Below are 24,234 nucleotides of genomic sequence, written 5' to 3' on the forward strand. Positions count from 1 at the left end.
GAACTAACATAAAAATAACACAAGTAGCCTCTCTACCTAAGTATTCTGTCTTTTTCCTCTCAAAACAAGATCTCTCCTGGAGCAAGACTCAGAATAACAGTACAAGGTGAGATTGGCAGGCTTGACTGTTCAAACCAGACACTTAGAGAAGCTGTGTCCTTGCCTATCACCTTCATATATTCAGCCTCAGCATAAGAATCATGCTGGAAGAATTTGCCTTTGATCTTTGCCATGGGCCCCCAAGCTGCCCTTTGTATAATGGTGATGAGGAATTTTGTGTCAAGCTCATGAAGTTGAACATCCAATCTCAAAGGCACATATGGACATATCTGGAGCAAGCTAGCGCTTTAACATTCGGGCCTTATAATCACCAAGAGCTCCCATGCACACTTCCATGGTACGGGAGGCCACACATGCACTGTACTGATGAAATGAGCTTTGAAATGCTCCACCTTACTTCAGGGAGGGTGATTTCAAGTGGGAGGCCAGGCTGTTTACCATGTCAGGAAGTCTCACTCTCCCAACACTGAGTTGGTTGAGTTGGTAGTGTTGCCATGAAAAATGAATGAGAATCCTGGTTTTGCTTTAAAACATATGGGTTGGGTGATGTTGATCAGGGAATTTATAATCAGGAAATTTGATAAATCTGATTAAAAAAAAAACAAGAAGTAGGGGATTCATACAGAATGGGTAAGTTTGAAGAAACAATGGAAAGAAGGAAGGAGAAAGGAAGGAATGAAGGAACAAAAGAGAGAAAGAAGGGGGAAGGAAGACAGCTAATGGAAAAATGAAAGGGGAGGAGAGGAGAAAGGAAAGTTTGTAAGAGTAAGAATAGAAGTTACTGGATTCTCACCACAATCATCTACTCTTGGCTTTTACAACCCCTGTATCATATTCTGAATAACCCTTGTAGTCACTCACCAACCACACTATAAGGAGGAAGAACAAAAGTAGCCCATGTGCCCCTCTTTGGAAGATTCCCACAGAGTAAGAGTCCTACAAGCATGGGGGTGGGGAGCATTTTCTGTTGCACCACATCAGGTTTGCCTACACTTTCAGTCCTCCATCTCCAAGGTCATGTCAAGTCCACTATCTATCTGATCAGTTTAGAGCCTGTCCATCACTACTCTTTGAGGTTGTTGCTGAAAGCTTTCCTGACCGCTCTCTTCAGTATTCTACTCCAGGCATGGCTGCTTTTCCTAACCTGGGTACAAAGTTAAGATTGTCACTTCTCAGCTTGCCACTGTCCGCCAAAGCTTGTGCCCCACAGAGCAGCACCAGAAGATGGCTTCCTGCTGCTCTTCTCCCAGAATTTCTTTGCAACCTAATGTATAGCCTTGTCCTAAAGCACACCTTTCCTGCTCTGAGTTAAAAATTTTCCATTTCTAAAATAGCAAAACACAACATAATGTGACCACCGTTACCATCCTGCTGCTTCCCTTCCAGTTTTTTTTTTCCTTCAAAAGTGCACTTATCATTGACCCTGTTGATATTGTAAATATTTTATTAGCCATTATAGTGTGACTCTGATGCTTTCAGGCAGAGGCTTCATTTGCATCTCTTGCTCTTCCATATAGTCTGAGGTATTGGAAGTAGCATGGTTGAAGGATAAGGGGCGTGGAGTTTGGGATCAGACAGGCAGGTTTTTGCTCAGGTCTTAGTATACTCATGGTGAGATGGGCCATTAGCATCCCTCAGTTTCTCTGTTTAAACTGGTTATAGTCACTCAATGTTCATGTGCTGGCTTTGAAACAGGCTTGGTAGAAATGAAGATTTCTCAACCACATCATCACACTATTGAAGCAATAGCCCCCAAAGAAATGGGGATTTCCCCAGAAATCTCCTGCAGAGAGGATGAAAAGGAGGAAAAACCTGCCTCTGAGAAAGAGATTTCACACAGTTCTAACAATGTGAAGGGACAGAGCACTTTACTGGATGAGACTGAAGACAAGGATGGTTCCATGATGGCAGGACCACACCTTGATGAGACTGCTTAGATGTGCATATCCTTGGCACTCTATTTAACCTTTGATCTTATTTTAGAATACCAAAAATGGACTTGGGGTATTGAGGAGTTCATTGGATCTCTTTGTTCTTTATCCCAACATGACCACATTGAATAAATATCCCTGTTCTGTTTTCCACTTTCTGCTTGACTCTTTTATTGATTTATTGAGGATGGGTGGCTGGACCTGACTTGGGGCACAAATTGTGACTCCGAAGTTTGATAGCTGTTTGAATACCAACTAACATCCCTGTGTATCAATGTGGGCCACACCCATAGAGAAGACATATAAGCTCTTGCCACATTTTCTCCACTCTTCACAATAGATTTCAAGTGTTACAATCATTTGGAGTATGTTAATCAGTGGCATTTATATAGAATTATTTCAAGAAATAGTAAATAGCATTTGATGGAACAGAGAGATAGCTCAGTAGGTAAGGCACCTATGTTGCAAGCTTCAAGACCTAGGTTCAGATCTCTAGAACAGACATAAACATCTGTAGGGCACAGAAGACTTCCTGTAATCCCAATGCACAGAGGGCAAAGATGGTAATTTCAGAGTGAGCTGGCTAGCTAGAATAGACAAGTAGAAATGATCTAATTTCAAGTGAAAGATGTGGCCTCAATATATAAGATGGAAAGAAATCAAAGAGGATGTGTCATAAACTTCTGCCACCATATACATATGCATCATTGTGCACATACATGCACCTCCACACATGTGAACACACATACACACACGCAAAAATAAATATAATAAGATCCTGAAACATAGACAATAAACCAGTTGCTTCCTCCAAAGGATTTCTGTGTGTTTGATCTGTGCATCGAGTAACTCTTTTCCATGGGATTCTGTAAAGGATATATTTCCTACTGTCATTTCTAATTTTCCAGTTATTTAACTGTGGGCAAGACCAGTAACTTCAAACACAAACCGAAGGGTACAACTATTCTCATCTTAATCAACTTATCTTCAGAGAAGAACAACGTTATTTCCTTTAAACACTACATCTTAACAAGTTTTCCATTAACATAAAACAGTAATATCTAGTGCTCACTGCTGCTCATTTTACCTTCATCTATCACTTGAGGATCCAATACAGCATTAAGTAGTAATGAGTGAAGACAAAGAGCTGGAAAAAAATCCTCATAAAAATATATTAAGTTCTTTCATTGTCCTGTGCGCCTAAGGTCTTCACTTACCTTAAAAATTATAAATAGGAGGATAGGAAGATAGCTCAGTCAATAGTCAACATGTTTATTGTGTTAGCCTGAGTACTCAAGTTCAAGATCCCAGTACCTACATAAACTCCAGGCACAGTGGTGTACATATGAACCCCTGTTGCTGAGGCATGTTACAGAAACATCTGGATTCCTGAAGCCCACTGGCCAGGCAGGCTAATCAATAGGTAAACTCTAGGCTCAGTGAGAGAACCTGTGCCCCCAAAATAAGTTTGTTGATAATAGAGAAAGACACTTGATGCTGCCCTCCAATCAACACCTGAACACGCACCTATATATACATGTGCACATGACCACACAAACAATTATATACAATACTGACACATACACAATTACAAATGGTGAAACTAGTTTGGTCCTTGAAATCAACTAAGTAAAGCCCCGTGTTGTCAACCTTGAGCTGAGTCTCCAAGAGCAAGTCACTGGTCTTCTCGCACACTGGTCCACCCAAATTGAGCTTCATATACAAGGTAGCTCCTGATGTCCATTAGCATTCTTGGCATGAAGAAAGTACCTGGTTGCTGTTGCCTTCATTATTTTCTCCACTTTGGCTTTATCAACAACACCTCCTTGTAGGATTTTATTAGGACTAAATGAAAACAAACTCTAAATACCCAATCAGAACCTAAGTATGTCCTATGCATTTACCAAGTACTGAGTGTGAGTTCAGCTCCTTGAACTTTAGGATCTTGAAAATAAATGTCCTTGACCAAATTTTCCTTTATTTGTTATCCATTAACACTATCTATAATGGATGAGCTAATAATTATGTTTTGTTTTGGGGAAGAAGAGAGTACTAATGGATGATTTGGTTCTCTTTGTATTTAAGCACATAAGAAGTAGCATATGGGAGATTTGCTTCTGTGAACATAGTATTGGGATTCCTTCTCACTGTAACTTCCAGTTTGAATTGGCTCCCAAACCTACCCAAATAGAGGGCACACTAAACACATATAGCAATCTGTGATTTGATGAGAACAAGATCCCAATAATGAAATTTCAAGTTTATATATTAACTCTTCCATTGTATACAGATTACAGAGTAATATGCAGAAAATCTACCAAATGTCATCTAAGGAAATAATGCCTGGGAACAGGGGGCATGGATCATTTGGTAGAATGCTTGCCTAGTATGCACAAGGCCCTGGGTTTGGTCTCCATCACCAGATAAACCAGGTATGGTGATGCACAACTCTAATCTCAACACTGGAGAGATGGAGAGAAAAGGACCAGAAATTTAGCATTATCTTTTAGTTACATGGTGAGCTGGAACCTTGGAGATATGAGACCCTATCTCAAAAAAAAAAATGTAGTAAATGTTAGGATGTTTCTGTTGGCAAAGTAGAACTTGTATTTAGATCTCACTATCCACATAAAAAGCTAAGGTATATAGTCCCAGCACTGAGAGGGACAGGTCTTTCCTCTAATTGGAGCTAACTGAACAGCTAGTCTAACTGAAGTCGTAAATTCCAGGTTCAATGAGAGACCCATCTAAGAAAATAAATTGGAGATTGACAGAAGAAGAGAGTATACATCATTGACCTATGTCCTTTACATTCCTTTGCTCATGGTGCATAGTCACCCACAAAAACACATGCACACACTCACAGGAACTCCTATGCACACACTACATACCAAATAAATAAATTAATGACATGAAATGAAGCAATATTTTCAGCCAGTAGTCCCTTGCTAACCTGATAAGCATCATTGAGCATCTGTCAATCACAGAGTGGCAGAACTATATTCAACATAAAATAATCAACTCCAAGAGTGTGCAGTCTGTTAGTCCTCACAGCACAGATTAGGGCCTGGCAGGCTGGCAGCTGAGTCAGTTCCTACTCTTATATTTAACAAGAGAATGGCTGTGCCTCCTCTTCGAACTGGTGTTCTCATGATATGCTGTAATGGAGCTCCAGGACACCTCAAAATGTTTAGACTCAGAATCCTGATTATTGTTATTCTACCTTGTTCTTAAACTGTTCCTTTAGCCCAGCTTCCTATAGTAGTCACCACAGATAGAGAGAAGAAGTAAAAATGGGGCTAGTGGCCTGAACCTGAGCCAGGAGGAGCTCACAAAATCAAAATGGACTTGAGCCCACAGATTGGCTAAATCAAATCTATTCTCTCTCCTTCCCTCCCTCTTCTATCTATCTATCTATCTATCTATCTATCTATCTATCTATCTATCTATCTATCTATCTGCCTGTCTATCTCTTCATCAATCCAATCTTCCTTTATTTATACTCTATCATCTATTTAGCTATCATCTTCTATCATCTATTTATAATGTGTCTACCTAGAATATATTAATCATCTATATATCTCTCTATTTGTTTGTCTGTCTATTTATACACTACTTATACTCTTATTTTGGCTTGCTATATACTTAATAAACCATTGAAAACTGAAGATATGGTTAGTACAGATCATCTCTTGGCTATATAGAATACTTCAAACTTGTGGTTCTTTTGAACAACCCACCCGCCACACACACACACACACACACACACACACACAGACACACACACACACACACACACAGTGCTTTGGAATTAGAAATACGTTATGCTGTGCTTGGCTTCAAACATTTGACATTTTCATTAAGTATATTCTAAATTCTTATCTAACTTACAAATGTTTTCATATTGTAGATCATAAAACACGGGATGTTAAGTTACATCTCTGGGACTTTTTATTGGGGGTAATACAAAAAGTTCCTCTTTATGAATATATTATAGACACATAGTACTTAAAAATTAAAGACCAACTCCATTAGATATGACAGACAGACAACTTCCACACTTCTTTGGATCACTACTTTAGGAAACAAATTTAAACTTATCATTCAATTTGAAATTGAGTAAATGTTGAACTGCATTCTCATCTACCTGTCGTGCATTCATCTTTTAAAATGGACATGGCAAATGTCTACTTCCTACCAGTCTTTGAGCCAGAAAAGAAAATGAGGCTGCAGTTTGAATGGCAGTCATCCTCTCTCTCTGTCTCTTTCACAGTGGAGAGCTGAGGGAGCAAGAGTTTGAAATCATTTTGTTCAGACAGAAGAGGAGCCAGGAGCCTGTGTCATACATAGGGAATTCCTATCTGTTCAGAGGTGGCTGGTGTCTTTTTTAGTGTTTGTTCATGGTTCCTCAAATCTGAGACACTTGCCCCTTGCTATTACAACACTATCTTAACCAAAGGCCAGTCAGTTTCTGATGCCCTTCTTACCTTCATGTGGTTGTGGAGTGATTTCAGTGTTGTTTAAGACTTTTGGAACATGAGATGTCTTTAGTAATATATCCAGTATTTTTTGGCATTTGTTAGCTAGATTAGGAAAAAGGAAGTAAATATGAAACTATATTATGAACTGGCCTTGCCCCAAAACATCTATAAGAAAATATTTTGGCAGTCTCATTTCCAGCTCTGTAGCAGGAAATAAGCATACTACAGTTTCCCTTCCCTCTCTGACACAACAGAGCACAGAGATATTTTTTACCTCAACCTTCCTTTCCTAAATCCATGCCATTATCCTAGACTACAACACTAGCAGGCATTCACTGGGAACACACCAGCTCTGCAGAACAGAGAAACAGGCAAGCTAACTGAAGAGCCTCACCACTCCCTTCTCTCCTCCAAATCAAATCCCCCAGTTTCATCCCTAGCACTGCAAAAGAACACCAGCTGCAGTCTCCCATCCCCTCTGCCCATATCTCCTGTGGATCCCATACACTATTCCTTCCTGATCTCCCCACTATATTGCCTTTTCCCAGTCCCTAACTCCAGCAGGCATCCCCACTGACCCATAGGCTATGTCAGTCAGAAACCCAGATAGGCTCCCTGCAGACCTCCTCTTCTTTCTCTACTTCCCCAGATCCAGTCTCCCATTCTTATCCCCACCCGTGCAGCAGAACAGCCTTGGCAGCCTTCACTGGACCCCAGCTCTCACCTCCTGTGGATCCCACAGTTCTTCCCCTTCTAACTTTTCTCCCCCATTTGCTGCTTTGTCACAGACTCCAACTCCAGCAGGCATCCCCTAGTATCCACATGGCTGCTTCTCCCAGAGCAACAAGTAGGCTTAAGGTAGACACATGCCTCTCCTACAGTTTCCAAGATCCAATGCCCCCACTCTTGTCCCAGCTCTGTATCAGGAAATCTGCGATGGTCTCTTTTTCTTGTCTAATTCTATGCCCAACAGATCATGTAGACCTTCACCTCCAACCTTCCCTGCCCCAAATCATCTCAGTAGCCCAGCACCCAGCACCAGCAGACATTTCCTGTGAACACACAAGCTGAATAGGGGGAAAAAACAAGTAACACACAACAATCACACTCTCTGAAAATACAGAGTGAATACAGAAACCAAGGAATAAAATACCTACCCAACAAGACAAACCCAGAAACCAGCACCTAGACCTATAATCATCTGAAACATAGATGACTAGAGGCCCCATAAAACACAATCAATAATAGTCAGGGAGATACATTCCCAAAAGAACACAGCTATCCTACCATACGAAGTCATGAATATTTCAACATAGCTGAAGCACAAGAAAAACACCTTAATATCAACTGTATGAAGATGATAGAGATCCTCAAAGTGGAATGAATAAATCCCTTAAAGTAACCCAAGAAAACACTAGTAAGCAGTTTAAGGCAACTAATAAAACTGTGCAAGACTTAAAAATGGAATCAGGATAAATAAAGAAAACTCAAAATGAACTGTGAAGGAAATCTTCAACAGAATATAAGAGATGGAAAAGAGAATCTAAGATATTGAAAGTGCAATAGAAGAAATGGATAGATCAGTCACAGAAAATATTAAATCTAAAAGAATGCCTTACATAAAATGTCCAGGAAATCTAGGAAACTATGAAAAGACCAAACCAAAGAAATAATAGGAAGAAAGGAAGGAGAAGAGTCCTAGTTCAAAGGTTCTGAAAATATTTTCAATTAAATCATAGAAGAAAATTTCTCTAACCTAAAGAAGGAGATGTATATGAATATCCACAGAACAAAAATAGATTGGACAAGAACAGAAAGTCCCCCACAGCATGTAATAACTAAAACAGTAAACATATAGAACAAATAAATTTTTTCAAGGGGAAAAAGACCAAGTAACATATTAGAATTACACCTGACTTCTCAAAGGAGACTAAAAAAGCAAGAAGAGCCTGAACATATATGGAGCAGAATTTAAGAGACAACAGATGCTATCCCAGACTACTATACCCTGCCAAACTTTTAATTATCATAGTTGGGGCAAATGAGATATTTCATGATAAAGTCAAATTTAATCAGTATCTATCTACAAATCTAGCACTACAGAAAGTGCTAAAAGGAAAACTCCAACCTAAAAAGGTTAACTTTACACATGAAAACACAGGAAATAAAACATCTCAGACAAACAAAACCAAAAGAAGATAAATCACACACACACACACACACACACCACCACCACCACCACCACCACCACCACCACCACCACCATCACCACCACCACAACCACAACCACCACCGTCACCACTACTAACAACAACAACAACAACAATGAAATAACAGAAATTAACAGTCTTTGGTCATTTATAACAATATCAGTGGTCTCAATTCTCCAATGAAAAGATGTATACTAACAGAATTCAAGTGAAAATAGGATATATTTGTCTGATGCATGCAAGAAACACACCTCAATATCAAGTGTAGGCATTACTTCAGAGTAGAGGGTTGGAAGATGATTCTCCAAGCAACTGTACCTAAAAATGACCAAGAAATCTCTATCACCAGGCATGGTTTCCAGTGGCGGAATTGTTTTACATTCAGTTGAGCTATAAGCCAAGAGGGAACCCATAGAAATCCCCAAATAACCCAGGTCGTTTTGCTAAAACAGAGGGTTGCTCTCTGCAAATTGACAGAAGGGCACTTTTGCCAAGGATAACATCCACATAAACCATTGAACATGGGGAAGTTGAGCTGGTACCTACATGGAGCTTTTACCCCTACATTCTACTCTCTTTGATGAGAGAAGGTACTCTGGGGGCTGCCAAAAAAAAAATATGGACACCAACCCAACCACAAAACCTTTTATGTCTGCAAAATATGCTAGAACAATGGTGGCATAAAACTTGGAACTTGCAGAAGTAGCCAGTCAATGTTTGATTTGATTCAGGCACACTCCACAAGAAGGATTCCACACCCAACCCTGCCTGAGTAACCAAACTAGTGACCAGATAGCCCAGACACCTAGGATAAACCATACATTATTGGTCTTTTAAAAAAGCATGAATAAAATGACTCCTAATGCTATTCTGCTATACTCATATAATGCCTTATCTAGTCATCTTCAGAGAGGCTTCCTTCAGCAGCAAATGGGAACAGATGCAGAGACCCACAGCCAAACATTAAATGAAGAGAGCATCTAAATTGGAGATCTCTATCAAATCCCTCCCCTCGGAGCTCAGAGAATCCTTCAGAGGAGGAGTTGGAAAGATTGTAAGAGCCAGAGGGAGTGGAGGACACAAGAAGAACAAGACCCTTGGAATCAACTAAGCAAGGGGCATATGAGTGTACAGAGCCTGAAGTAGAAATCACAGGGGCCGCATGGGTCTGCATCAGTTCCTCTATGTATATATTATAGATATACGCTTAATAATTTTATTGGAGTCCTGATTATGAGAATGAGTGGGTCTCTGGCTCTTTTGCTTGCTCTTGGGACCCTTTTCTTCCGATTGGGTTGCTGTGTCCAACTTCAGTATGATAATTTTTGCTTCATCTTATGGTATTTTGTCATGTTTGGTGTTGTCTATTTGAAGCCTCTTCTTTCCTAATGAAAGACAGAAAGGGAGTGGCTCCAGAGGGGAGGGGAGATGAGGAGGAAGATGTAACAGTGTAGGGAGGAAACTATAATCAGATTATATTGTATGAGGAAAGAATTTACTTTCAGTAAAATGGAAAAATAATGAAAATTTTTTGTGAACTGGGCTAGGAAAAATGGATAAAATGTAATTTGAAGTTGACAAGAATTTACAAAATACCTTATATCAAAATTTTTTCATTATTCATAGGAGAGTGTGCAGGCTGCAAGGGTACTTATTTGAAGTTTTTCACTTATTTATTGTGTGTATTGTGTGTCACAGTGCATGTGTGGTATTCAGAGGACAGTTTGTGGAAGTTGGTTCTGTCCTTCTACCCTGAGAATTCAGGAGATCCAACTAAGATTATCAGATATTTGTGACAAATGCCCTCACCCACCACCATTTTCCTGGCCTACCACTTTTCTTGAAATAAAAAGTTTCTGAATGCTTTGCTTCTTTTTTTAAAAAATATTTACCTTTATTTTTATTTATGTGTATGTGTGTGTGCTTGTATGCATGTGTTATGAATGTGAGTGTAGGTATTCTCAGAAGTCAGAGACCCTGTGCTAGAGGTATTGGTGGTTGTGTGCGACCTAATGTGGCTTCTAGGAATGGAACTCAGCTCCTTTGCAAAACCTTTGTCCAGTTTGGAAGGACAGTCCTCATTTTCCAAAGCTCAGGAAAACACTATAAATAGAGTTGGAGCTGGCCTGGAGTGAGATTCATAGTTTCGAAATATCCACAAAATAAGATATTTTGGGATGGGGTGGACATTCAGAAGGTCAACAGAATAAATAGGAATATTGGAGGGGAATGGATCCAAGATCAGATGTGTTCAAGGGACAATGAGAAAAAAGATATGCTTGGAGAGTAGGTTATTGACTGAGTGGGAATTTACTGGAGAGGCTGATCACAAGGGCCCTTGGGTGAGATGCTGTGAAAACTAAGACTGAATTAACTGTAAATCATTTTTGAAAAACTCATTTTATATTAAAACTTGTGTGTATGTGTGGGCCTGTGTATGAGTATTTGAACATGAGTAGTGGTGCCTGCAGAGTCCAGAAAAGGGCTTTGGGTCCATTGAAACTGTAGTCACAGGAAACTGTGATCTACCTGACATGAGTCCTGGGAACAGAACTTGGGTTCTCTCTAATAGCAGCAAGTGCTTTTAACCAAGGGATCATCCCTTCACCCCCAAATCTGTACTAATTGCATCCAGAAGGAGATACACAGGAAATATGCAGTTATGATTCTTTTTATTTTGTATGTTTTGTTTTAATTTTGAGTCAGTGTCTCACACTATAGTTCAACCTGACCTGGAACTCATTATGCAACTTCAACCAGCCTTGAATCTGTAAGAATACTTCTGCATCAGTCCTCCAAGTGCTATAATTACAAACATGAACCACCATGACTGACTACACTTAGCTGTCTACAAAATGATTTCTTTATAATTATTTTGTTTTATTTTATTATTTCTCTGTTTTAAAAAAATAACAAGGAGAGCTGGTGAGATGACTCAGCAGGAAAAGGCACTTGCTGCCAATGCGGATGAATTGAGTTCAACCTTCAGGTCTCACATGGTGGAAGGAGGAAAATGACTCCCACAGAGTTGTCTCGTGATCTTCACTTGTGTACTATAAACATCAGACCCCCAACAAAACAAGTACATACATAATAAACATTAAAAAATAACACAAGCACATACTTAAAAATGTGGACCATGAAAAAGTAAACAGGGGAAGGGATTGAAGATACCCAATTGGACTGCCCTGCAAGCATGAGGATCTGAGTTTATGTCATCAGCCCCCACATAATATGTATGGTGGTGTGCCCCTGTAACCCCAGAACTGGAGGATGTGGACAAGATAATCACTAAGGCTTGATGGTCAGTCAGTTTAGCCAAACTGGTAAGCTCTAGATTCAGTGAGAGATCCCATCTTTAAAAAAAAAACAAAAAACAAAACAGGATAGAAAATCAACCTATCAATCGATGAAAATATCCAATGTCAACTTTAAATTCCACCTGTGAATGTACACATACAGACAGACAGACACATGCACACACACACACACACACACACACACACACACACACACACACACACACAGAGCAAATATGAAAATTTGCCTGTCTCCAGAAGCTCACTAGCAGATTATGAAATAGACTGAGTATACAGCCTCTGACATTTTTGTCCTAAGAATTCACACATTTTCAAACCTTTCATCCAGCTCAGTTGCTGCTACAGCTGAGTTACTGCAGCTATTGCACTTCAACTGTCCTGACCCGAGAAGCAAGTAAGCTAATGTAAATAGGTGGGTGGGATGGCAACGGTGCCATCTCTCTGTACGTGCATCATAAATTAAAAGTATGGTATGCTCTTGACTTGCACAAAGGAACACTCCCTTCCTGCGCTTTACCTATCTGTTTGAAACATACAGTCATGTAGACTCACTTTGAATCTTATTACTATTGATGGCTCCACAAGAATAGATAAAACAAGAGTTGATTAAAAACAAACCAGTTTTCAAGTTTAAAATTAGGAAAGCAGTGAAGACTGAAGTCTCAGAGTGTGAAGGCAATGATGGAAAGGAGAACAGCTAATTGGGAGAGCCCCTCCTTCTATGGGAATCACTTGTTGCAGTAGCTGCTACCGAGCAGAAATAGGATACAGAGTCAGGAGAACTTTGTTCTCTCCAACAGAAGACATGAATTAGGAATCCAGGCCTTCTGTGCTGCGCTGTTATATCCCTGAGGTTTTAAACTGTGCCTTGCTTTTATTTTAGGCACTGGAAATGGAACCTAGCCCATCCTAGGCAAATGCTCTGCTAAAGATTGCCACTCCAACCACCTAATTAAAAAAAAAAAAAAAAAGAATTAACTATTTTAGCACAATAATACTCTGAATTCTGTAGATAAACACAATGACCCAGGACACAATTGTGTTTCCTGGATATTTATACACATCCACAAAACAATTTTTTTTAACTTTTCCTCCCTTATACTTATTTGTTTCTCTCTCTCTCTCTCTCTCTCTCTCTCTCTCTCTCTCTCTCTGTGTGTGTGTGTGTGTGTGTGTGTGTACACATGCATGAATATGTGCCACAGCCCACCTATGCAGGTGAGAGAACAATTTGCAGCAGGTGGCTCTCTCCTGCCCCCATATTGGTCTCAGGAGCTGCCCTGACTGCTGCAGGTTTGGTAAGCATCTCTTGACCACTATCTTGCTGGCCCCGAATTTCCTGACTCTTTGAGTTCATGGACATATTCCTGAACACGCACTCTAGCATAAAATCTTCAAGTACTAGAGTAATGAGCATCTTTACTTACTAGAAATCTGCATCATTTATATGTGGCCTCATATGCTATTTACACTTATATTAGCATACTATGAATATTTCATTATAATAGGGCTCATTTGGAAAGTCTACAGAATTTCAAAACTGTACTTGGTGAATGGTGAATATACATTGTGTTGATTCAAAAGGGAAGATCTAGTCCCAGATGATCTTGGGTTGTTTTCGAGAGGTCCCCTCTGAATACTGATGTGTCTTCCTGCCTTTGCAAGAGTGGGAACAAAGCTGTTTGTGTTGAACTTTGGAATCACAATGACTAATTAGCTCAAGGCCTGTAATCAGGAAAAGGTTAGGGCAGGAACAGAGAAGTATAAATGTCTCTGGCACACAAAGAGAACAAGAGAAAGATCATCTAAACAGCAAGAACAAAGAGAAGTTGAGCTTCAAACATAAAAAATAATTTATATGTTTGTATACAGATATTATATATACATACATATCAGCATATACACATTATGTTTATACATTATAAATATATTAATACATCATATGTATATTTTTATATAGTCCTCCATTTCTAATGTAAACCATTTTCTCGTCTGAAAATTCTTTTCCAGGTCATAATGTACTTGTACTAATTTATATTTTTATTACTACTTTTAAGTAAATGTGTTTCAACTCCTCTAGGCTGACAAAGAAAGCTTTATATTTGGTCAATATTGCCTAAGTGTAGGAGCCACAAAGTAACTTTAAATTACATGAAGTACTAACATGATTTTTGTCAGTAGCATTGATGGTGTAGACTACAGACTACAAAAGTATTAAATAAAAGAGAAATATTCAACAAAGGCTAGTGAGATGGTTCAGGGATAAAAGCTCTTATGGCACAAGCCTAATGGCTTCAGTTCTCTTCCAGGAACCAGACTGGAAAGGAGAGAACTGACTTCCTGAAGCTGTCTTATGGCTTCCAAATGTATGACCCCATTTACCCCCAACACAAAACACATACACACCACCACCACCACTAACAAGAACATTAATAATGTTTGGCAAATGGGGATCTTGCAGAAATCTACATACATATCCTTTACCATTCCGGGACTCTCCACATTATCAGCTCTCATGTGAGTTATGTAAAATAGCACAGTATTTACATGGAAAGGACACTTGTCCTTCTATATTTTAAGTGATTATCAGATGATCTATGATCCACGATGCAATGTAAAAACAGTAGGACATAGATACACTTCTACAGTGTTTGAGGAATGTCCTAGTTTGCTGTCGATTGCTGTGATAAAATAACATGACCAAAAACCAACTTGAGAAGAAACGGATTTATCTCATTTTACAGCTTTTGATCACAGTCCATCACTGAAGGTAGGAAAGGCAGGAACTCAAGCAGGGCAGGAACCTGGAGGGGTAAACTGAACTGACCATAAAGGAAAGCTACTTAGTGGTTTACTCCATGATTTGCACTGTGTGCTTCCTTATACAACCCAGTACTACTCATAGTTGGCTAGACCTTCCCATATCAGTCATTAATCAAAATGTCCCACAGGCTTGGTTATGTGCCAATAGGATGGAGGCTTTTTTTTTTTTTTTCCAACTGAGGTCTTTCTTTCAGGATGACTCTAGCTTTTGTCAAGTTTACCCAAACTTCACCAGCCAAGGACCCAATGACAGCAGAAGTTCAGCTCAGAGACTATTTATTCTAATTAGGTTTGAGAGGTTTGAGTCTGTTGTTGGTTACATTAGGCATTTGAATGAATAATCCACACACAGAAAGAGATGGCTGTGCTCACTCATTATGAAAATATGTATTCAATCCATATGTATTTGTGTGGTGCCCATTAGTGTGTGCCTGTGCCTGTGGAGTCCTGCAGCTGATGTCAGGAATCTTATCCACCTTTTCTCCTGAAAACCCAAAGCTTACCAATATGGCTGGACTGGCTAGCCAGTTTGCACCAGGAATGTCATCTCCACTTTCTGAGGCTGGAGATATTATAAGCGGCTGCCAAAGTTACTCAGAATTTCTGGGGGTTCTGGGGAAGTATGCTACTCTTGCTTATGTGGCAAGCTCTTTAATCCCTGAGCCATCGTCCCAGCCCATATTTAATCCCAATCCTGAAAAGGGTACTTACTATTTAGCCTAATAATATGACTTATTAAAACCCAATTTAAATTTATTTAAGGAAGCTATGACCTATTCACTCCAAATGACTCACCAAGGGAGTGAAGAAAAGACTCTTCTAACAAAGGTCCATTTTAAACCTCTCTAAGCTTGCGGTTCCAGCATTCTTTACATTGGAGTCACTGCTTCTTCTTGCTACAGTACAAAGGCTAAGTAAAAATTGGCCGGATGTTGGACATTGGCCTAAACCATGCCCTATTTTTTTTTAATCTTGCTATGTCTGGTTTGTAGTAAATTTAAGAAATCTTCCAAAAATTCTACAATTTATTTATTTATTTATTTACTGCCAAGGATTGATCTTAATAAGATGTGGTAGAAGAAATTCAAACACTCAGGTTTGATTCCAATATAAATTTGTGCTTAATTTTAATAAATCACTTATGAATATATATACATATATATGTATATATGTGTGTGTATTTAATCTTTATCTTACATGTCCATGTTAACCATCCTCACTAATTCAAAAATTTTAATTTGGGGGTCTGAGAAATGACTTAGTACTTAAAAGCACTTGGCACTCTAGGCAAGCACCCATGCTTGATTACCAACACCCATTTAGTGGTCCATAATCATCTGGAACCCCAGTTCCAGGGCACCTTAATTGCCTCTTCTGGTCTCCATGGGCACCAGAAACAAACACAGAACACATATATACAAGGAAGAAAGTGCTCATATAAAATACAAATAAATGAGTCTTTTAAAAGTTAAAAAAATATTGCATTTGGGACCTTATACTAACCCTCTTAGCAAGATTCTACTTATCGGGTTGGTCATGACCATGTCTGAGTTAAGTGAACAGAGCAGGAGACAATGGAATTCTTGATAAAGGAGGGCTGGGGCACCTTGCCTTACTTTTACATTGGGTAATTATGGAGCGTTGCTGGTTAGCTTCCACAGGGCTACAAAACAGAAGCAGCACACATGGGAGGAAATGCTCTGTGTTTTCAGTCCAAGACTGTTCACAACAGTTTGGACCAGAGAAGAGGAGAATAACATCTGTACAAAGGGCTGGGCTAACCCCTTCCAAAGCACAGACCGTCTCTCTTACTTCAGACACCTAGGGCCAGCTCCTAAAACCTTCACTGCATCTTAAAGAACAAACATTCAAACATGAGCCTGCAGAGGACATTTCCGGTCCAAGTCACAAGTATTAACTCTGTGGCAATCACCTACGTTCCTAGAGTAAATCTGCATGTATTTCTCTGAACCATTTACTTACAATAGTGTAGACAGAACTAGATGCCAGGTAATAGTTTAGGTGCAGAAGATACAATGGTTATCAAAGAGAACATTTCCCATGCATATAATGTTTCTAAAAACCAAATGAAATTTACATGATAGAAAAATTAAGGCACATAATCACATAAGTAACTAATTAGCTGCACTTCTAGGTATTTTAAAATTGCCAAAAACAGGAGACTTGATTTACATGACTTAGTCTTGAGTACTTACATAATAGTATCACATAATAGTGTCCCTAGAAAGTGCTCTGCAAATCGGATTCTGAAACAATGTTGGTACTGAAGGAAAGACAAATGGAAATCCAACCTAAGGTGAGGAAGGAGATCTGCATATGGGAAGGTCTAGATGAAAATGAATCCTGAGAGCCAAAGAAATTTAAATTAAATCATTGATGCTAGAAATATTGAGGGAGAGAGTGAGAGAGAGAGAGAAAGAGAGGGAGAGGGAGGGAGGGAGGGAGGGAGGAGGGAGGGAGAGAGGAGGGAGGGAGAGAGGAGGGAGGGAGAGAGGGAGAGAGGGAGAGAGAGAGAGAGAGAGAGAGAGAGAGAGGGAGAGAGTGAGAGAGAGAGAGAAAGAGGGAGGGAGAGAGAGAAAGAGAGGGAGGGGGAGGGAGGGAGGGAGAGAGGAGGGAGAGAGGGAGAGGGAGAGAGGGAGAGGGAGGGAGAGAGGGAGGAAGAGAGGGAGAGAGAGAGAGAGAGAGAGAGAGGGAGAGAGAGAGGGAGAGAGGGAGAGAAAGAGAGGGAGGGGGAGGGAGGGAGAGAGGGAGAGAGGGAGAGAAAGAGAGGGAGGGGGAGGGAGGGAGGGAGGGAGGGAGAGAGAGAGGGAGAGGGAGGGAGGGAGGAGGGAGGGAGAGAGGGAGAGGGAGAGAGGGAGAGAGGGAGAGAGGGAGAGAGAGAGAGAGAGAGAGAGAGAGAGAGAGAGAGAGAGAGGGAGAGAGGGAGGGAGAGAGGGAGAGAACATAGAAAATAGCCAATTGGCACTGGAATGCTATGCAGAGATGAACCTTGAAAAACCATTTAGAACTCTATCAAGAATTTTGAGGCTGGGTGGTGGTGGCACACACCTTTAATCCCAGCACCTAGAAGGCAGAGGCTTCTATGAATTTAAGTCCAGCCTGGACTACAGACTGAGTACAACGACAGGCTCCAAAGCTATACAGAGAAATCCTGTCTTGAAAAAACAAAAAACAACAACAACAAAAAAACAAAACAAAACAAAAAAAAACAACAAAAAAAAGAATTTTGAAACTCTCTCCAGAATTAATTGGAAATGATAATATAGTTTAAGCTTAAAGGGAGAATCATCATAAATGCATTTAGCATCTCACGGGATCTCTGTGTGTAGTAATAGAAACAGCTAATATTTGCAGAGTATTTCCTGCACACTAAGTCTCTTCAGGGGCATATATATATACAGACACTGACATTTGTAGTAAGTCAATTAAGTCAATATAATTGTTTCTGATTTTTAATAAAAAGCCTTTGGAATAGACTTAACATCACTTAGCTAAACAGTGAGAAGTAGTATGAATTTAAGATTCTGAAAAGAATCCATATGTACATGGAACATTCTAGAAGGGCTGACTGACTGATTTAGATTACCAATTATTATAAAGAGTTGGAACCTTCCAGGTCTAGAGTTGAGTATCTTGATGTATCTTAGCCTCCCAAATAGCTGTTTATCATCCACCCCTGTGTGTCACCAAACATGTCTGAGATTAAGAAGGCTTCTGGAGTCTATGGCAGAAATCTCTCCACTTTGCTATAACTCTCATACCTGATTTTTCCATCAAAGTATATGTAAAGTGTTTCCATGTATGAATCTGTTCTGTTAGTATAAAAATTTCATATAACTGTTACCATGTTGGAGCATGGTATTTGTGGTAACTAAAAATCTATGTTTCAAAACTCTGGTCACTCATTTGTCTCAAGGATGGATGCTGTCTTCCCTTTGAGGTGAGATCTGTTGTTGGTTATTTTTTCTGGTTTGGGGGGCCTGCCACCCAGGTACCAAATAAATCACACAGGGAAACTTACTCTTAATTATAAATACCCAGTCTTAGCTTGGCTTGGTTCTTGTCAGCTTTTCTTAACCTAAATTAGCCCATCTACTTTTTGCTTCTGGGTTTTTACCTTTTTCTATTTCTGTATATCTTTCTTTCTTTCTTACTCCATTGCTGGTTGTATAGCTGGGTGGCTGGCCCCTGATGTCCTCCTCCTTCTCTGGCTACTTCTTTTTTTCTCCCAGATTTCTCCCTCTATATATTCACTCTGCCTGTCAGCCCCACCTATTCTTTTTCCTGCCTTGCTATTGGCTGTTCAGTTCTTTATTAGACCATCAGGTGTTTTAAACAGACACAGTAACACAGCTTCACAGACTTAAACAAATGCAACACAAACAAAATAACATATTAAAATAATATTCTACCACAGAGATATTTGTTTTTAAAATTTCATCAGCATTCCTAAGTGTTTAAAGTTATTTGATGGTAAAAAGGTATGAAAGTTAGCTTAAAGTAATATAAGATTTAAGGCCTGAAGCTCTTACTCAGTGGTTAAAATGCATATTGTTCTTGCAGAGGTCCTGAGTTCAGTTCCCAGGTCTGACACCTCTGGCCTTTTCGCTAGAGTACCCGAACTCACTTTCGAATACTCCAACATGGATACGCTCATATATACATAGTTAAAAATAAAGAACATACTTAAAAACAAAGTGTTATCACACCTAGCTAAAAGACAACAGTGGATCCAACAGTGAGCATAATAACAGTGGTAGACAAATAAGGGTCATGGGACATCTGGGAGACAGGATCAGCGGAGTTGATGAAAGACCAAGTATGGTAAGTAAGGGAGGGAAAAGAATAAGAAATAAAGGTAAGTCTGGGCCTAGAGTAGAGTGGTAGAAGGAAGCACCCATGGTAATTAAATGGCATCAAGCATTGTTTGGACTCAGCTCCTGCAGCAGACCCCAGACCAGATTAAACACAAATGGAGTCAGTCATAGCAAAACGTTCACAGTCTAACATAGAACTGAAAGAACCAGATAGATCATACAGTAGATCAGTCTTTCCTGGAAACTGGAGGTTCCAATAAGTCTCTATGAAGGGCACACATTTTTGCTCTAACTTTTATAAGACATAACCACAAGTCACCAGAACCTAACCCATCAACTTGACAAAAACATTCCTTTCCTTGTCCTTAACTTATAAAATGCTTAGTTCTGACTTTTTACTGTGAGTATCCCCCTACTTTCATGAGTTTTAAGTAAAAGCAAATTGGATCTCTAACAAAATTTCTCATCATTTTGTATTTTCTCACAATGAAAACACTTTTGTTAAAATAAGTTATTGCCATGCAATGGTTATTCTTCAAAAGTTTGCCTAGAATAACCTTGTTGTCACAAAGCTAAATACCCAAATACCTAAATACCCAAAGCCACCTTCCCTCTCATGGATCTTTGACTCTCTACCTAATGGCAACTGTGAGGTTGCTAGAGACAAGCAATATGTGTAGATATCTATGAGATTTTCCCTGAGAACATTGTCTCACTGATGAAATAAGAAACGGAAACACTGGGACTGGAGAGGTGGCTCAGTAGTAAAGCCCATGTGCTGCTCCTGCAGAAGAAATGAATTTCGTTCCCAGCACCCATTGAAGGTAGCTTCCAAGCTCCTTTAACTCTAGTTCCAGGGGAATCTGATGCCCTCTTCTGGCTGTACCAAGCAACTACACACACCTATACATTGGCTAGGGTACAAAGCAATTAAACACACAAGCAATTAAAAAAAATAAGTAAATGTATTTTTAAAGAAATGGAGATATTTAGATAAAGATAATGTGTAGAAAAGAATTCTAAGTAGGGAGAAAGCGAACATCTGAATTTCTCTCCCCTTCCTTATATTCCCTTCCTGTACTTATATGTTCATTTTGTTTTGTTTTGTTTTAACATCTCGTATTGGTTTCAACTCAATCTGGTTCTGCACCTCTGTCTTCTATATAATGTGTCACACAAATCTTTTGAGCAATCAATGATCAAGTTGGTGTTCCAAAGTGTGAGAAAGGATATGAAGGACAGACATATTTGGCAGTATAATCGCTGCCAGTTATTTTCAGACAGTTTGAGTTAGACAGCAGAGCTGACTGATCTAGAAGCATGCCCCAGGGAAAATGAGCTGCTAAAAATCTGTTTTCCTTCCCTACATCCACAGCAGCAGGCATAACTCCATAGTGAATATATGGCATGTGCAATTTGCCTTTTTATTTTCACTGATAAAAACATATGTTAAGTGACTTGCTGTATTTTTTATTATATTTGTGTTTTAATTTCGCACATCAGCCACGGGTTCCCTTGTCCTCCCCCCTCCCGACCCGCCCTCACCTTCCCCTCCTATCCCCTCCCCTCCGTTCCCATGTCGTTCCCCTGGGGGATTCATTTAAACCTGGTGGATTCAGTACAGGCAGGTCCAGTCCCCTCTTTCCAGGCTGAGCAAGGACAGGTCCTGGTCCCACAGCCTGGGTGCCTCCCAAACAGTTGAAGCTATTCAATTTTCTTACTTATCCAGAGGGCTTGATCCAGCTGGGGGCTCCACAGCCTTTGGTTCATAATTCATGTGCTTCCATTCGTTTGGCTATTTGTCCCTGGCCTCTCCAATCTTGGTCTCAACAATTTACGCTCTTACAGTCCCTCCTCTTTCTCGACAATTGGACTCCTGGAGCTCCACCTGGGGCCTGGCTGCCTGGCTGAGGATCTCTGCATCTACTTCCATCAGTTATTGGATGAGAGTTCCAGCACGACCGTTAGGGTGGTGACTTGCTGTATTTTGTAAAAAGAAATATACTAAGCAATTTACTCTGTCATGGTCAGATAATTATTCAGTCAACAGTCTGATTGGCTGCAATGACAAAGAGAAGATAGTGGCAGAGACTGAGGAGGGAAATTGAAATTAAGAGATCCACCTGATGCATCAAATGAGTTAAAATGTATTTTCAAAAGGAAGTGGGATCCTGGAAATTATTGTAGATTGTATCTGAAACCCTTGATTATTGTTGCAGGTTATGTTTGTGGGATCCTTGGGCATTATTGTAGCTTGTATTGGTGGGGTCCCTGGGTATGGTTGTAAGTTGTATTGGTGGGGTCTTTGAGTATTGTTGTAGGTTGCATTGATGGGTTCATGGATATTGTTGTAGGTTGTATCTGTGTGATTCTTGGGTATGGCTGTAGCTGGTATCAGTTGGGTTCCTGGGTATTGTTGTAGATTGTATTGATGGGCTCCCTGGGTATGGTTGCAGTTTCACCGCACTGTATTAGTTAACAACTAGGGAATACTGATGTGCAGCCTCTTCATGATCTCCAGTGCACTACCTTCATTTTATTAATTTTATAGATTTTGAGAATAATGCCACATATCACTGGCTTCTATGCCAAAAGTATTTCCTCTTACTCAGAAACATTATATATTCCATTTCAGAGACAAATGCCACTTACAAACAAGATACTGTAATATATATTGATGTTTCATGTACTGAAGACTGCAGTGGCTATGGAGAGCCAACGAATGATGGATAGGAATGATAAACGACTGTGTGATAAAGGATAATTAGATTTGGCATGTGCATCCACCATTTAAGCAAATTGGTATGTGGACTGTTTTGTTGAAAGAGACGCAGACAAATGACATTAAGCTTCAATGATTCCAATGGGTCTCCTGAGAAAGGATGTGCCAAGTTCTTTGCTAATTTCTCCCCCACAATTCCACACAACCACAAAAGGTTACAGTGGATTTCATTGTTTTGTTGGCAATGGTTGCTACAGCAACTGAGTGACAGACACAGGAAGTCCAGGCAAGCCTCTTCACACCTTCTGCTTTCGGGTCATTCACTCATTTCTCAGAGCTGGGGTATTTACTCAGATAATGGTCTGTAGTTGCACTACCAGTGGATACAGTGTTGCCAACTAGGGAGGGCTGTAAGAAATTGTGGGAAAATAGCTCTTTTCACAGTATTACTGGCCAACCTTCTCCAACGTACCAACGTGAGGACAACCGTGCGTACAGGTAAGCCTCCCTGCATCTTCCATAAGTATTCTATTTGCAACTGTTCATCTCTCTACAAAGAGGGACATTAATAAAGCTATGCACTCACAGGGCACAAAATGTTTTTGTTCTTCTATTCCTTCCAAACCATTTATATCTCATTAAATCGAGGAATTAATACACACCCTGTGCTAATGGTTTTCCTCTAAATCTCAAGATAAAAAATCACTGCATTATTATGTCATAACCTGGTCAGAGATGTGCCAAAAGTAATGCATTACTGATTCTAGTATTGGTTAACAGCACTAGATAAAATGAAAAAAAAAATATGTGAAGGGCATTTGTTATTTGACTGAAATGCTCTCTCATAGAATGAAAAAGACTTGCTTAAAAGTGTGATTTTATTTTCTTCTAATGAGTAAAATAAGAGAAGGCACCATTGAAATGAAATAACCTCAGTGCGTGTATGTGTGTGTGTGTGTGTGTGTGTGTGTGTGTGTGTGTGTTCACGTGCATGTGCGCACATGTGTGTGAAGGCCAAGTATCAACTTCAAGTGCTTTCCTCAGTTGCTCTTCATCTTAGTTTTGAGGCAAGGTCTCTCAATGAGCCTAGAGATTATTGATTTCCTGAACACTGGAAATCAGTTCAGCCAAAGGCCCTACCTCAAAGGAAGTAGACAAACAGTGACAGGAAGACACCAGGGGACCCTTCTTAGGCCTCCACATGCACATGTACACACATGCACACAATTACCAATGTATAAGAACACTCAGATGACTAAGAAGCAACAGAAATGTTTACAGGAAAAAAGTCTAAAAAGTAAATGTACTTCCATTCATTTGGCTATTTGACCCTGTGCTTTTTGCAATCTTGGATTCACAATTCACGCTCTTGCAGACCCTCCTCTTTCTCGACAGTTGGACACCTGGAGCTCCACCTGGGGCCTGGCTGAGGATCTCTGCATCCACTTCCATCAGTTATTGAATGAGAGTTCCAAGATGACTGTTAGGATGTTTGGCCATCTGATCACCAGAGTAGGTCAGATCAGGCTTTCTCTCGACCATTGCCAGCAGACTACAGAGGATATATAATTGTGGATTTCTGGGGACCTCTCAAGCACTCTGCCTATTCCTGTTCTCATAGCCAAACGAATGGAAGCACATGAATTATGAACCAAAGGCTGTGGAGCCCCCAGCTGGATCAGGCCCTCTGGATAAGTAAGACCATTGAATAGCTTGATCTGTTTGGGAGGCACCCAGGCTGTGGGACCAGGACCTGTTATTAGTGCATGAACTGGCTGTTTGGAACCTTGGGCTTACACATGGATACTTTGCTCAGTCTGGAAGGAGGTGACAGGACCTGCCTGTACTG

At 40.0% G+C, this 24,234-nt stretch overlaps 1 protein-coding gene across 2 annotated transcripts in view; it reads right to left on the reverse strand.

Moving 5' to 3' along the window:
- The window catches only part of Dpp10 (dipeptidyl peptidase like 10), a 1,497,630-nt gene that overhangs the window by 746,370 nt on the left and 727,026 nt on the right, over positions 1 to 24,234 (reverse strand). Inside the window, exon 2 of one of the 2 annotated variants that reach the window (XM_036202540.1) lies at positions 8,934 to 9,000. The exons of the other annotated variant lie outside the window; for it this stretch is intronic. Within the exon in view, the coding sequence (XP_036058433.1) occupies positions 8,934 to 8,954 (21 nt within the window). The 5' untranslated portion in view covers positions 8,955 to 9,000. The remainder of the gene's footprint in view (positions 1 to 8,933; positions 9,001 to 24,234) is intronic. 2 annotated transcript variants of the gene reach the window in all.

This window comes from Onychomys torridus, chromosome 11 (assembly GCF_903995425.1).
Source record: "Onychomys torridus chromosome 11, mOncTor1.1, whole genome shotgun sequence".
NCBI lineage: Eukaryota > Metazoa > Chordata > Mammalia > Rodentia > Cricetidae > Onychomys > Onychomys torridus.